Source organism: Lolium rigidum, chromosome 1 (genome assembly GCF_022539505.1).
Source record: "Lolium rigidum isolate FL_2022 chromosome 1, APGP_CSIRO_Lrig_0.1, whole genome shotgun sequence".
NCBI lineage: Eukaryota > Viridiplantae > Streptophyta > Magnoliopsida > Poales > Poaceae > Lolium > Lolium rigidum.
The window spans coordinates 96,937,012-96,952,510 of NC_061508.1; the positions used below are offsets into that span (position 1 = coordinate 96,937,012).

The following is a 15,499-nucleotide window of genomic DNA, read 5'->3' on the forward strand; positions in this document are numbered from 1 at the left end:
GAAAAGCTCTAGCACAAATATAGTAATCCATGCTTCCCTCTGCGAAGGGACATTCTTCTACTTTATTGTTGAGTCAGTTTACCTACTTCTTTCTATCTCAGAAGCAAACACTTGTATCAACTGTGTGCATTGATTCTTACATGTTTACCTATTGCACTTGTTATATTACTTTGTGTTGACAATTATCCATGAGATATACATGTTGAAGTTGAAAGCAACCGCTGAAACTTATATCTTCCTTTGTGTTGCTTCAATGCCTTTACTTTGAATTTATTGCTTTATGAGTAACTCTTATGCAAGTCTTATTGATGCTTGTCTTGAAAGTATTATTCATGAAAAGTCTTTGCTATATGATTCATTTGTTTACTCATTATCTTCATCATTGCTTCGAATCGCTGCATTCATCTCATATGCTTTACAATAGTATGATCAAGATTATGATAGCATGTCACTTCGTAAATTATCTTTGTTATCGTTTACCTACTCGAGGGCGAGTAGGAACTAAGCTTGGGGATGCTTGATACGTCCCAAACGTATCTATAATTTCTTATGTTCCATGCTACTTTTATGATGATACTCACATGTTTTATACACATTATATGTCATTATTATGCATTTTCCGGCACTAACCTATTGACGAGATGCCAAAGAGTCAGTTGCTGTTTTCTGCTGTTTTTGGTTTCAGATATCCTAGTAAAGAAATATTCTCGGAATTGGACGAAATCAACGCCCAGGGGCTTATTTTTCCACGAAGCTTCCAGAAGACCGAGGGAGATACGAAGTGGGGCCACGAGGCGACGACACAGTAGGGTGGCGCGGCCCAGGCCCTGGCCGCGCGGCCCTGTTGTGTGGGTCCCCCGTGACGCCTCCTGACCTGCCCTTCCGCCTACTTAAAGCATTCGTCGCGAAAACCCCGATGCGAGAGCCACGATACGGAAAACCTTCCAGAGACGCCGCCGCCGCCAATCCCATCTCGGGGATTCGAGAGATCGCCTCCGGCACCCTGCCGGAGAGGGGAATCATCTCCCGGAGGTCTCTTTATCGCCATGATCGCTCTCGGATCGATGTGTGAGTAGTCCACCCCTGGACTATGGGTCCATAGCAGTAGCTAGATGGTTGTATTCTCCTCATTGTGCTATCATGTTAGATCTTGTGAGCTGCCTATCATGATCAAGATCATCTATTTGTAATGCTACATGTTGTGTTTGTTGGGATCCGATGAATATTGAATACTATGTCAAGTTGATTATCAATCTATCATATATGTTGTTTATGTTCTTGCATGCTCTCCGTTGCTAGTAGAGGCTCTGGCCAAGTTGATACTTGTAACTCCAAGAGGGAGTATTTATGCTCGATAGTGGGTTCATGCCTCCATTAAATTTGGGACGATTGACGAGAAAGTTCTAAGGTTGTGGATGTGCTTGTTGCCACTAGGGATAAAACATCGATGCTTTGTCTAAGGATATTTGTGTTGATTACATTACGCACCATACTTAATGCAATTGTCCGTTGTTTGCAACTTAATACTTGGAAGGGGTTCGGATGATAACCTGAAGGTGGACTTTTTAGGCATAGATGCATGCTTTGGATAGCGGTCTATGTACTTTGTCGTAATGCCCTGATTAAATCTCATAGTACTCATCATGATATATGTATGTGCATTGTTATGCCTTCTTTATTTGTCAATTGCCCAACTGTAATTTGTTCACCCAACATCTGTTTATCTTATGGGAGAGACACCACTAGTGAACTGTGGACCCCGGTCCAATTTTTTACATCTGAAATACAATCTACTGCAATTGTTCTTTACTGTTCTTCGCAAACAAACATCATCTTCCACACTATACATCTAATCCTTTGTTTACAGCAAGCCGGTGAGATTGACAACCTCACTGTGTTACGTTGGGGCAAAGTACTTTGATTGTGTTGTGCAGGTTCCACGTTGGCGCCGGAATCCCTGGTGTTGCGCCGCACTACACTCCGCCACCAACAACCTTCACATGCTCCTTGACTCCTACTGGTTCGATAACCTTGGTTTCTTACTGAGGGAAAACTTGCTGATGTACGCATCACACCTTCCTCTTGGGGTTCCCAACGGACGTGTGTCTTGCACGCCATCACACACTTTTTCTGGCGCCGTTGCCGGGGAACTGAAGAAAAGCTACACCACAAAGATTTCTAACTCCCACGTCAACTACACGCCACCCCACAATTAGCAAACGAATACAAGATGCATTCCCCTAGGCCCATAAAGGTGAAGTATCATGTAGTCGATGTTCACATGACACCACTAGAAGAATAACACCACAACTTAAATATCAAACCATTAAATATTACTCAACATAGTTCACTACTAATATTTAGACTTCACCCATGTCCTCAAGAACTAAAGGAACTACTCACGAGACATCATATGGAACATGATCAGAGGTGATATGATGATGAATAACAATCTGAACATAAACCTTGGTTCAATGGTTTCACTCAATAGCATCAATAACAAGGAGTAATCAATACCGGGAGAGTTTCCCCTATGAAATAATCGAGATTCAACCCTAGATGTTACAGCGGTGACGAGGTGCAGCGGTGGAGATGACGGTGACGATGGTGGAGATGATGGTGATGATGATCCCAATGAAGTCCAGCTCGATGGCGGTGACGATGGCGTCGATTCCCCCCCCCCCCCGGGAGGGAATTTCCCCGACGGATTTCAGCCTGCCGGAGAGCTCTTTTCTCTCTGGTGTTTTCCGCCCCGCAGAGGCGGCTGTGTCTCCTCGCGATTATTCCCAGTACCTTAGGTTTTCGGGTAGATGAAGTACGCGAAAGAGAGGCGGCCGAGGGGAGCTCTTTTCTCTCTGGTGTTTTCCGCCCCGCAGAGGCGGCTGTGTCTCCTCGCGATTATTCCCAGTACCTTAGGTTTTCGGGTAGATGAAGTACGCGAAAGAGAGGCGGCCGAGGGGGGCTGTGGGCCCCCTCCCCACAAGGCGGCGCGGCCAGGGTGGAGCCCGCGCCGGCCTATGGGGGGGGCCATGGCGGCCCTCCTCGGCCCCTCCTTTTGGCTGGATCCTTCTTCTGGAGAAATAAGACATTCAGTGTAATTTCCGTCAGTTGTTGATCTTCAGAAATATTGCATTCTGACGGTGCTTTTTCCAGCAGAATCCTGACTCAGGTGAGTGATTCTCCAATAATCATGAAACATGCAAAATTGGTGAAATAACATAAGTATCATCTCTAAATATGAAATATATCAATGAATAACAGTAAATTATGATATAAAATAGTGATGCAAAATGGACGTATCAGTATGCGCTGCAGCCTTCGTCATCAATGTCACGACTGCCTCTTCTACGCGCGCACTGGCGGGCGGCGGCTGGGCTTCTGCGCCGCCTTCAATGGCATCGTTTTCCGCGCGCGGTTGGCCTTAAAAGTCCACCGGCATCGTTCCTCCATCGCCCACACCTCCACTCCCACCACCACCGCCGCAACACCATGGGGAAGAAGAAGAACGACTTCGAGGCGTCCGGCAGCGGCACCAAGAAGGTGGAGCGGACGAACAGGGTGCCGCTGCCCGTCGGCGTGGGGAGGCTGATGCACCGGAACTGGACGTCGTGCGACACCTCGGTGGACGTGCACATTCCTCGCGGCTGGTGGCTCAGCTACCGCCGGGTGCCCGTCCCTCCCGCGCCTGCGCGCGAGCCAGATAGGAGCGCTGAGATCCGGCAAAGGAGGCGGTACCTACCACCGGACCTCCGCGCCGATCCCGCCTACAACATGGAGTCCGACAGCTGGCGCACGTATATCGTGTCCGAGAGGGATCCGAGGAGGAGGACGGGCTTCATGGGCGACAGAGACTTTCCCTTCGACCGTCCACCGGCGCCTCATCGTCGAAGACAACATGCGCCGACGCGTGCGCAGCAGGCGCCGACGCCTGTATAGTACGACCACGATGACGACGATGTCGACTACATCGAGGCGATGGCGTACCACAACGAGGAGGTCAAGGACGACAACGACGACTACGTCGCGTGCATCTTCCAGAATGGCAGCTGGCCATGGCGGAGGGCTGGAAGTTTGAGTACCCGGACAACATGATGGACGAAGAGATCGCGAGGCTTGGCGTCCTCGTCTCGGAGAACGACCGAACTGTGCAGCCGCCGCTGCCCCGGTATGCCACCGGCATCATACCGCCAGGCCTGTCGGAGGAAGAAGCCTTATGATTGGCGCTATGGACTCGGCCACACCACAAACGCCGCCTCCACGTCCGCCGTACAACCCGTGGGGGCCCCCACCTCAGCCCTGGGTTCCTCCACCTCCACCACAGCCCTGGGCGCCTCCACCTCCGCCACAGCCACAGGACTGGGCTCCTCCACCTCCAGCACCGCCGGCGCGCCCGGCGTACGTTCCGCCGGTTCCCAACTGGCCGTGGGTGGTACCGGAGCTCGTCGTGCTCGACAGCGACGAGGAGAAGCAGTAGGCGCATGCGTTTAGGGTTTTTTTCATGTGTTTAACTATGTAAATTATATTTTAATGTTATAAAAAATGGAAATTCGAGAGAGAAAATACGTCGTGCCGTTGGAGTCACCCCAATGCAAACGGACGCACGATCGATTTCGACCATTTCAACGGACGCAAACGGACGCGCTCGGATATTTTCGGACGCTGAAAGCATCCCCGTTGGAGATGGCCTTAGCAAGTGGGGGTGCCAAAATGGAAGGATTTAGGTTTGATCGAGCTATTGCTCGAGTGCTAGATCTCAGAGCTCGAGATCTAGTCAATGTCAGAAGTACTATTCTACCCGAGACTCGTCAATAATGGATCATAAGTAGGTATAACATTTCGTCCAGGAGGTGCTGATACCTCCTAGCACCTTCCAAGCACGGCAGAAACGCTCCAAATCAATATAACTATGAAACTTCAACAATTTTTTGACTAGATTTTCAAAATTTTGATAATTTCACTGGTTAGTGAATATAAGTTTACTAAATTTTTTTGGAGTGTATTCAGACCAATTTCAAATTAAATTCAAATTTGTTTAAATTTGATGAAATTCCAATGTGAAAAATCCAAAGTAATTTACAAAAGTCTGAAATATCTGAAATATCGCGAATTTGGATGGGAACCAAAAATCTATCGCATTCTGATTTGCTCCCGTTGTTAACCCTACTAAACAAACGTTTTTTCTTGGTTTTAAAACTAGGGGCATTTATTATAGTCTAAATCTAAACTGCGGTTGTCTATCTCATGTCCATATTTTGTTTATGTAAAAAATTACAATCATGAATTTTTTTTTTGAATATACAAATTGTACCAAATTTGTGTATGTACCAAAAAATCTATATATATTTGTATCAGTTATTATCAAAGCTTAAATTCAGACAAACACCTGAACTTGAATATATATAGATAAATGGTCAAGTATGGAGCTACAATATATCAACTGCACTCCTCGTGCAACATTACAAATTAGTACTATAGTAAACAAGACCGATTAATTAAGGGCATGTGAGACCAACATTACAAATCGACATAGGTAGCGAGCTGTTATTCTCGTGTTGCTGCCCAGACGACGCCAGTCGAAGGTGGTAGCAGCGGCTTCGAAGCTCGAGAGGGATAAGCTCCGTCCACGAGACCGGCCGCAATGGGGGACGACTCGCGCCGGGAGGCGGGGGAGTACCTGTTCAAAGTGATGATCATCGGGGCCAGAGCGGTGGAGCCATCGGGGTCGAGTTCCAGATGCACGTGCTATACGTGTATCATTCCATTAACGAATGACTGAAAATAAGCGAAACTGGGTTAAGATGATGGACGAAGTTAGGCGGTGGATTCCTTTAGGTATGCAATGAGGTCGGTGCGCTCCTGCGGCTTCTTGAGGCCCGGGAACACCATCTTCGTGCCAGGGATGTACTGCATATTTTGTCATCGATCGATCCATCAGATCGACGTTGGTATACATTGTAGGAATGGATTGATGAAATGGAACGATCGAGAAGAAGAAGAACCTTCTTGGGGTTGAGGAGGTAGTCGTAGAGTGTTGATTCTCCCCAAACGACGGCCGCGTTCTTGTTTCCGGCGGAGTAGGAGTATCCGGCGGTGGTGCCGGACTGGCGGCCGAAGAGACCGCTGAGGTTGGGCCCCTGCTTGTGGGCGCCGCCGCGCTCGACGGTGTGGCACTGCGCGCACTTGGTCCGGAAGATCTTGTCGCCGCTCACCGCGTTCCCCGCCGGGGCGTCGCCGAACGAAGCCATCGATGAGATTCCCTTTCCTTTGTGTGCTTCCTTGGTTCTTCTCTTTCTTTCACGTACCCCTCCCTCCCTCCCTCCCGTCCAACTTGAGCATGCGGCCTAATTGGTTGGTTCACAGATAAGGAGCGGCTCCGCCATTCACTCATGAGATCCGCGCTTTCAGCATCATGCTCCAACCCTTTTCCTCCTCTTTAGCCCTCCACGGTATCAACCACAAGCAGGAGTTTATTTTCTGTCCTTCAACATTACACAGTTAGGTAATTTTGTTGTCCTTCAACATTACCTCTAGCATTTAATATGTTTTTTCGAAAAGGAGGCATAACCCTCAGCCTTTGCATCGATTGATGCATACGGCCTTTTATTGCAATATTTAAAAATTGAAGTTTTACAAAAAATTACATCATGGGTCACACAGGTTCGATACATGTATCAACCATCTAAAAAAGAGAGAAAACATGAGACGGCTCGCATCATCATGTTAATCTATGATCAAAACGCCAGCTGCACTGGCTATATATATCCCGATCAACCATATCCAGCCGGTTGCACCTAGTAGCCAAATCCTGACGCCTCTCCATTGGTTGTAGGTAAGACCACATACGGATCCAACGGGTAGCCAGCGGTATAACTTACATAAAAGAAGTAGTTTTTGCTTTGTTAAAAATATAGTCATTCCTCACGTTCCAGATAGCCCAAAGTAAAGCATAAACACCAACTCGGATTTGTACTTTATCTTTCTTTACAACTCCTGCTAGCCAATTGCCAAATAAATTTATAATATTCTTTGGGGGAATTATGTTGAAGGCCATGTGTACAATACGCCACAAATTTTTTTCTACTGGGCAAACTAATGAATAAATTTTGTATTGATTCATCTTGATTACAAAACAACACTTCTTACTACCATGCCAATTTCTTTTGGCCAAATTATCTTTCGTGAGTAGGACTCGACGATGAAGGAACACTCGACGATGAAGGAACCACATAAAAATCCTAATTTTCAGCGGAACCTTAATTTTCCATAAGTATTTTCAAAAAAATCTAGTATGGTCATTCATATAATCTAGATATAAAGAAATCTAGCATTTAATATGTAGTGCTTAATAGTAATCTTTATGGCAACGCTATGGGGATGAGTGTGATACCATCGAAAATAAAGTTACTCTGATTTTTCCGTATTGTGTTGGTACCTTACCAAATAGTGGCGTTGAGCTTTTTTCGGTGCACATATTTGGTTTGTCGGATCTTGTAGATTTTGGGTTTGTATCCTCGCAGAACCAATCATATGGATTTGTTGAGTTTGTGTTAGTGTGTCATGATGTTTTTGTCAATATGATCTTTTGTGGTGTTGGAGTCTTCCTTTGGCGCAATGGTGAATATCTTGTGGTCCAACAACTTGTACTTATAGGGACGATCCCCAGCCCAAGCACATTCAACGCTCAAGGCTACTCATCTTTCTAGATGGGTGACTCAAAGGACTTTCTGGATCCTTTGAGGGTAATCAAATTATTCCAGTGTTTTCACCAAAGCCTTGGAAGATTTTTGTGCTACAAAGGTTGTTTATATTAGGGAGAAGATGGATTTGAGAATTTTATTGTAATTGTTAATTAGTTATAGGAGTTACTTTATAGTTTCTTGGGTCTATGATCCAAGGCATGTGTCTGTAATGGTTGTTGAGTTTAAATATCATCTTTGCATGCCCATCAGCTATATCAACCCATATGGCCGGTCCTTTGACTCTTATGGACCAATATGTAACACATATCCGCTTTTATTAAAAGATGAAATTTATAATATATATTTAATTTAAACTGTGTCAAAATATTAAGTTAGTGCGTACTACCAATAATACATAGATAATGTACTTATTTTGTTACATTGAAAAATTGCCGATTGATCATTTATGTATCTCTTAACCACACAACAAGAAAATTTGAATCATAACAATGTTATGCTTGAAAATATTTATTGTGCATTCCATTCATGTTAAAAATACTACATATCGACTGAGATATTACCTAGTATATGATATTTGATATGTCTAGGCCAATGGGATATAGACCCGGAGAACGTACCAGGTACGTCGAAGCTTGGAGTGTTCCCGGCACTCCTGCACAACTTAAAGATCAGAAAATGTGATTTTTTTTTACAACACTTGTACTATATGAGAGTGAATCTAGTCTCCATGTGCGTGTTGCACCCCTAGCATCGCAACATAGGCACCCACGTCTAGATTCGGGGCCAGATCCTTGTAAGGCACTCGCCCGTAGGTGTTTCCGCAGTGATTGGGCAGAGGCGTGTCAGGCAGGGTGGCAATGGCCAGTCCCCCCTCCTCACACACACACACACACACACACACACACACACACACACACTCTCTCTCTCTCTCTCTCTCTCTCTCCCCCACCAACCCAAATCCTAGCGGCGTCCTAGCTTGAGGCCATGGCGAAGGGCGGCAGATGGTTTCATCCCCAGCCGCAATGACCACGAGGCCGGCGGGTCTCGATCCGGCGGCAGCAATGGTGGCCGCCGCTTCGTCTGCGCGGCGCAGAGGCTGCCTCGTCCTCCACATGTACCGCCAGCGGTTTTCGGTCCTCCATGTATTTGGTAAAATCCTGGCCCTGGTCGTACGTGTGTGGCATTCACGACCGAACCTCTCCCCTAACGGTCCTCTTCGTACCGCCCGCGGTCTTGGGTCCGCTTTGTATTTGGTAAAATTCTGGCCTTGGTAGTACGTGTGTGAAGTTAACGACCGAACCTCTCTCCTAACATGGCCTATTTGTACCGCCCACGGTCTTCGGTCCGCCATGTATTTGGTAAAATTCTGGCCATGGTAGTACGTGTGTGGCGTTGACAACCGAATCTCCCTCCCAACGGGCCTATTCGTACCGCCCGCGGTCTTTGGTCCGCCGTGTATTAAAATCCTGGCCTTGGTAGTACGTGTCTAGCGGTAATGACCGAATCTCTCTCCTAACGTGGCCTATTAGTACCGCCCACAGTCTTCGGTCCGACATGTATTTGATAAAATCCTAGCCCTGGTAGTACGCGTGTGGCATTCACAACTGAACCTCTCTCATAACGAGCCTATTTGTACCGCTCGTGGTCTTCGGTCCGTCGTGTATTTGATAAAATCGCGTGTGGCGTTCACGATCGAACCTCTCTCCTAACGGGTATATTTGTACCGCGTCTGTACGCAAGGCTAGCGGCCCAACGCATAGTGTCTGATGTCGCGTTAATGGCGCGCCTCGCCTTTCACGGGCCTGCACTGGTGGGCGACGTCGCAGCGGCTTCAATAGCGATGGCGACGGTAAGGACGCCGACGAAGACGATGACACGGAGGCCGAGGCTGAGGACGCCGATGAGGCCTAGGACGCAAAAAAATATTATGCGTCGGCCGCTAGGGACACTCCTAGATGCAAACGAACGCGCAATCAATTTCGACTATTCAACCCGACGCAACGCAGGAGGTCAGTTTTACCGTTCGATTTGCGTAGGTCCGCCCAAGATGCCCTAAGCTAGCCAGAGCCCAGAGGGAGGCAGCGCAAGCTCTATGTTGTATCTTTTGCGCATAGCATTTAATCGTCTTTTGAAAATTGAATCAGCATTAAATGGACAGGAGCGCAGAGGCTGACGTCTTTATCTGACCTCCCCTGCACTCGTACCATGCTTTCTGATGTGTATGTCGTAAGAGCAAGAATAATAGCGTAGCCGAACTATAACAATTTACCACATCATCTATAGTCAGTTTATAGCTAGCATGTATAATAATAAACTATAAAAGCGCAGAGGCTGACACGTTTATCAGCTGATTAGCTTCACTTATTTGCCGTACTATATGGAACAACTTTATCACAAAAAACCTAATCAAAACTTTATTTGCAGCCCTAGGAAAAAAAGACAAATCTAGTGATAATATTGCGAATGGAGCAAATTCACGACCCAAGTTGGACATGCTACTATTCACAGTTAGATTTCTTGTGTTTGTTTCCAGGCCTGTATTTTGAATTTGGATTCAAATTTATGTGACATGATTGATATACATTGTATCCATTTGATTTTTTGTGGCATGATTGTTATACATTGTATGTATGCTACTATATAATTTTTATACAAAAAAGGCAATAACTTCTAGAGTGACATTTATAATTTGTGAGTGTACCTAGAGTAAACCACACCTCTGAGTACATGTATGTTCACGATGAAGCCGATATCCGATAACTTATACCTAGGTCTGAAGATACCATTTAACTAGTTATAATAAGACATGTACTCTTTTTTCTCCCTCTTCTAAGTCAGGAATCATCTTATAACTCCACTTTACATGCCCCCAACCATGAGAACTATTTAGATTTGGTCCTTTTGGCCTACCCAAATCCTTCATGATGACACAAGTATGATTACACAGACGTGTCAACCTAGTAAAAAAAGGAACATGTTAAAATAAATTAATATGAGATAATTTAATAAAAAATACTGGTAATTTTTATAATCTTTTTGAAAAATGAGAAAATCGACAATATAGATAGAAACTAGAAAGCTCCAAGAAGCTAAAGAAGATCTCAATAAAGAGAAAATGAAATCTTTAAAATTTTGTCAAGTTATAAATGGCTTTGTAGGGTATATCTAAATAGTATTAGTTTTTAAATTTACTAGAACTTTGAGAACTTGTTGGAATTTTACTCTCTCTTTCTCTGGGTAACTACGATGTCACACATTGGCGAAATCAAGCCATATATAACAGTCTTTAGTGTGGTACTGCTGGCGAATGGGGACAAAATTGAAGAAGAGAAAATCCATGCTACGTGTTATTCGTTGGATATGACAAACGAAACATGTATGTTTGATTGTGCATTAGCATGGATGCTAAGATGGAGTTTTCTTTTTCGACAGCAACTGCTAAGATGGAGTTATTGGACGTGAGTGGCGTGTTAATCTGTTTGTATTATCGTACCGGGCGTATCATGCAGACTCCACTAACTTAATGACCGTGAATGCATGCGTGCACTATCTGCAAACATGCTCATCTACATATGCATGCACTTACAGTAATCTGTCCCTAATCGCGCTACCTATTTACTCCACGCATGCAATGCCAAGTTGGATGAATGTAGCGCACATATTTTTGGCCATACTATACGTATTTGGATGTTGACAATTCACTAGCTGTGACTATATAGGAGTACAGTGCATCCATGGTACTCCACTAATCGAGTCGTGCTAGCACTAGCCCGCTAGAATGAGTTGATTAATCAGGACGCCCACGTGCTAAGTACATGTAGTATATGCGCATTGCCATAATTAATCTGATCTGATTACCTCCACGGCTAGTCGACATGCACCTTGAGCTAAGTCTAACTTCAGTTCACCTCACCTCACCTCACTGTTAGTACTTCCTCGGCTTCAAAATAGTTGTAAAAACATATTTAGATAGTACATCTATTTTTGAGTAATTATTTTAAATCGGAGGAAGTACTAAGTTGTCCAGTTGAGATGGTAAGCACTTGAGATTGAGTCATTGAAATGCATGATGACTATCTCCATTGACTAAGTAGCAAGTAAGCAATGTAGTCATGATAAATCTAGTTTCATGCATGAGCATGATAGTGGCGGCCGGTCTCTCGTCTCTAGTGTGGTGATGTTGCTATGTTACATAAGCATCCACAACCTCTAGCTATAAATACCAACACAACCGATGGAGCTCTCACTTCTCTTTATGCATGCATGCAACAAGTCATCCACAACGAGCTTAGTAATTAAGTAGCTACTCCACGGTAAACCAACATAGATCGTCGACCCAAAATCATCAAGACGAATGGGCAAGTCCATGCTGATGGACATCTCTAGTCGAGTTATCGCTCTAACACTGGCTGTGATGCTTGTTGCATCGGCGGCCAGCTGGGGTGGCGTTGCAGCACAAGGAGGAGGAAGAGGGTACGGGTACGGCGGTGGCGGTGGTGGTGGTGGTGGCGGGTACGGCGGTGGCGGAGGCGGTGGTGGGTACGGCGGCGGTGGTGGCGGGTACGGCGGCGGTGGGTACGGTGGAGGTGGATACGGCAACGATTACGATCAGGGTCGGGGTCCGCAGGGGGGCGTGAGCCCGGGTGAGCTCATCATGGGGTACTACTCCATGAGCTGCCCGTACGCGGAGGCGATCGTCCGCAACGTGGTGGGCGACGCCCTCCACCGAGACCCCACCCTCGCCGCCTCCCTCCTCCGCCTCCACTTCCACGACTGCTTCGTCCGCGGCTGCGACGCTTCCGTGCTCCTAGACTCCACCGACGAGTCCAAGGCCGAGAAGGACGCCCTCACCAACAAGTCCCTCCGCGGCTTCGAGGTCATCGACGCCGTCAAGGAGGCCCTCGAGGCGCAGTGCCCCGGCGCCGTCTCCTGCGCCGACGTCCTCGCCCTCGCCGCAAGGGACTCCGTCTCCATGGCCGGCGGGCCCTACTACGACGTGCCCACGGGCAGGAAGGATGGCTCGCTCTCCATCGCCGCCGACACCTCCGCTCTCCCCGCCGCGACACTCACCGCCGACGAGCTCATCAACGTCTTCGTCGGCACGCACGGCTTCACCGTGCCGGAGCTCGTCGCGCTCTCCGGAGGGCACACGCTCGGCCAGGCCCACTGCGCCAACTTCAAGAACCGCCTCGTCGCCAACGCCGTCGACCCCACCTTAGCGCCCGACATGGCCGCGACGCTTGCCAGGACATGCAGGAGCGGCGGAGATGGCGCCACCGCCAAGCTTGATATGACGAGCAACGCCTTCGACACCGCGTACTTCAAGGGCTTGCAGAAGAGGCGGGGGCTGCTCTCTTCCGACCAGACGCTCATCACGGGGTCGCAGGAGACGGCCATGTACGTCAGCATGTTCGCCGACAACTCCGACATGTTCTTCGACACCTTCGTCCAGGGGATGGCCAAGATGGGACAGCTGGACCTCAACCCCAACGGCGACGTCAGGATGAACTGCAGGGTCGTCAACAAGTAATTCTAGCCTGCAGCTAGTCCATGTCAAGACGTACTCGTACACCGTATACAGTGTTTGTGCACAAGCACGACCAATAATAAGCCTGCACGTATACTTACTAGTGCTGCTATGCTAGCCCATGTATATGCATCATGTGCACTAGTCTTCCGTATGCAAATCAGCACGACTAATAAAACGGATTTGTGAAAGGAGGAGGGGTAGACTGGCTCTGAATATCACTAGTCAATTATAAAATAAATTAATATATTACTCCATCCATTTTATAATTCTTGTCATGATTTTAGTTCAAATTAAAATTAAAATCGCTACTGCAATTATGAAATGGAGGGAGTATTAATGATCAATACAAAATACTACAAGTGATGCAAAATCAGAAGGAGGGGCAGACCAGTTCACGAGTATATAAAAAATCTTGATGTATATTATAAGCATGCAAAATACTTTATATTTTGAGATCTTTTACGGTACAATTTACTAGTCCTATGAACTAATAGTATTTTGGTTAATTTACATGGTAAGAAAATCATGACACAGATTTAGGTGGATTATATTTGTTACCATCTAAGTGCAATTATGTCACGTTAGAAAATAATATCCCGATGCTACCTCCCAAGCATGCAGGTGACACAATTGAACCATCACTATTTTTTTGTCCACTAGATTTTAACCGACTCACACCTAGCATCTAGACCATATTTTAGGTGCAAGGTTATTTCCTGTATTGAGCATCAGTTCAGCCAAAGATGCACAAATAATCTGCCGTTACGTTCGATTTTTTTTCACGCATGATTTTACTAGTACTGTTTTCAGTAAGCTGCAACCGAATTACTAAGCATACCTGCTTCGAAAATTCGAGGAAATTTTATTTAAATTTTAGATAAATTATATTAAAATTAAAAATACCGAAATCCAAAATGTTTTCCGCAATTACCAAAATATTGGCAATTTTGGTGGATACAAAACTTTATCTCTATATCGAATATTTTTCATTTGTCCTAAGAGCATACGAGTCGCAGGCCCAATCTAACGTTGCCGGAGCACCGAAAATAAGTCGATGCCAACTCCACATTGTTTACTAGCAGGCGAGCCAGCTATATCATTGGTACAGAGCTGGACAACCTAATTTAATGTGAGCCAACTGTTTGTCAACTTTGATTAATGCGGACATATATGGTTTCCTAGGCGGTGGCATGAGATGCGTCCTGTCATTGGTCCGGCGTTCCTATGCGGTGGCACGAATGCGCGTCGGCCTCGCGTACCTTGGCCATTTAAATACACTCCAACATGGCCATTCTCGCTCACATTCCCAAAACCCACAACCTCACCCACTCAATCGGCGCAGACACTAGCGGGGCCGGCGATGTCTAGGCGGTAATGGAAAACGCCATCCTAGTGGTGGCATGTCAGCAAACGTTTCGAAACTCAATTTGATGGTCGGCAAGGTGTGGCGCTCTACCACCACTAAGAGGGGCACTGGTGGAAAAACAGGCTTCCGGGAAGCCCCATAAGTCGCGAAGGTAAAGGAACCGCGACTAATGGCGTCTTTAGTCGCGGTTCGTGTGCCGAACCGCGACCAAAGGCCTGGGCCCAGGGCGCACGGTGGCCAGCTGGTGCACGTGGGGGCCTTTAGTCGCGGTTGGCCAGCCCAACCGCGACTAAATGTGCCCGAAGGCCTTTAGTCGCGGTTGGCCAGGCCAACCGGGACTAACGCCCCTCCCCTATATATACCCATCCAGCAGCCAACACTTAGCCATTTGGAGCCATTCTCTTCACAAACTTCACAAGTGAGTGTTAGGTTTGCTTTTGGTTCCTCTTATGCACATAAGGTGTTTGATGAAATGCCCCAAGAGCATGAAACAAACATGATATGAAGTGTTGGAGCCACACTTGAGGTTTCTCATTTATTTTTTCCTCCTCGATCGCGGTTAGCAACTTGAACCTTTGATGTGTCATTGATAAAATATGCATGTGTGTGTAGTTCATTGTTTAATTTATATTGTTTGTAGCTAGTTAGTTTAACAAATGCATGATGGTTAATTATATATTTTATATTATAATAATGCAGATGAATCGGCAATGGATGTACGGTAACCGACTCTCCGGCGAGTTCGAGTACGGGTTTGAAAGATTTCCTCGTAGTGGCCAATGCGAACAAGCAGGGGGTTTTGTTATCTGTCCATGTGTTAAGTGTAAGAATCAGAAGGGTTACTCTTCCTCAAGAGATGTTCACATGCACCGCTTCGGCACGGTTTCATGCCAAGCTATAATT

The 15,499-nt window shown here is 46.3% G+C and overlaps 2 protein-coding genes across 2 annotated transcripts; one reads left to right on the plus strand and one right to left on the minus strand.

Moving 5' to 3' along the window:
• Positions 1-5,811: 5,811 nt before the first annotated feature.
• On the minus strand, positions 5,812-6,245 carry LOC124678275 (cytochrome c-like). The gene is made up of 2 exons (XM_047214192.1): positions 6,000-6,245; positions 5,812-5,904 (listed from the first exon to the last, which is right to left on the minus strand). Exons 1-2 carry the CDS (start codon positions 6,243-6,245, stop codon positions 5,812-5,814), a joined length of 339 nt encoding a protein of 112 aa, XP_047070148.1.
• Positions 6,246-12,054: 5,809 nt separating this feature from the next.
• On the plus strand, positions 12,055-13,230 carry LOC124649419 (peroxidase 47-like). The gene has a single exon (XM_047189067.1). It carries the CDS (start codon positions 12,055-12,057, stop codon positions 13,228-13,230), a length of 1,176 nt encoding a protein of 391 aa, XP_047045023.1.
• The last annotated feature ends 2,269 nt before the right edge of the window (positions 13,231-15,499 follow it).

Coding starts and splice junctions, on each gene's coding strand:
- LOC124678275 (XM_047214192.1), bottom strand. CDS start 6,245: ATGGCTTCGTTCGGCGACGCCCCGGCGGGGAACGCGGTGAGCGGCGAC. Junction 5,905..5,999: donor ACCTCCTCAACCCCAAGAAG/GTTCTTCTTCTT, acceptor CAAAATATGCAG/TACATCCCTGGCACGAAGAT.
- LOC124649419 (XM_047189067.1), top strand. CDS start 12,055: ATGGGCAAGTCCATGCTGATGGACATCTCTAGTCGAGTTATCGCTCTA.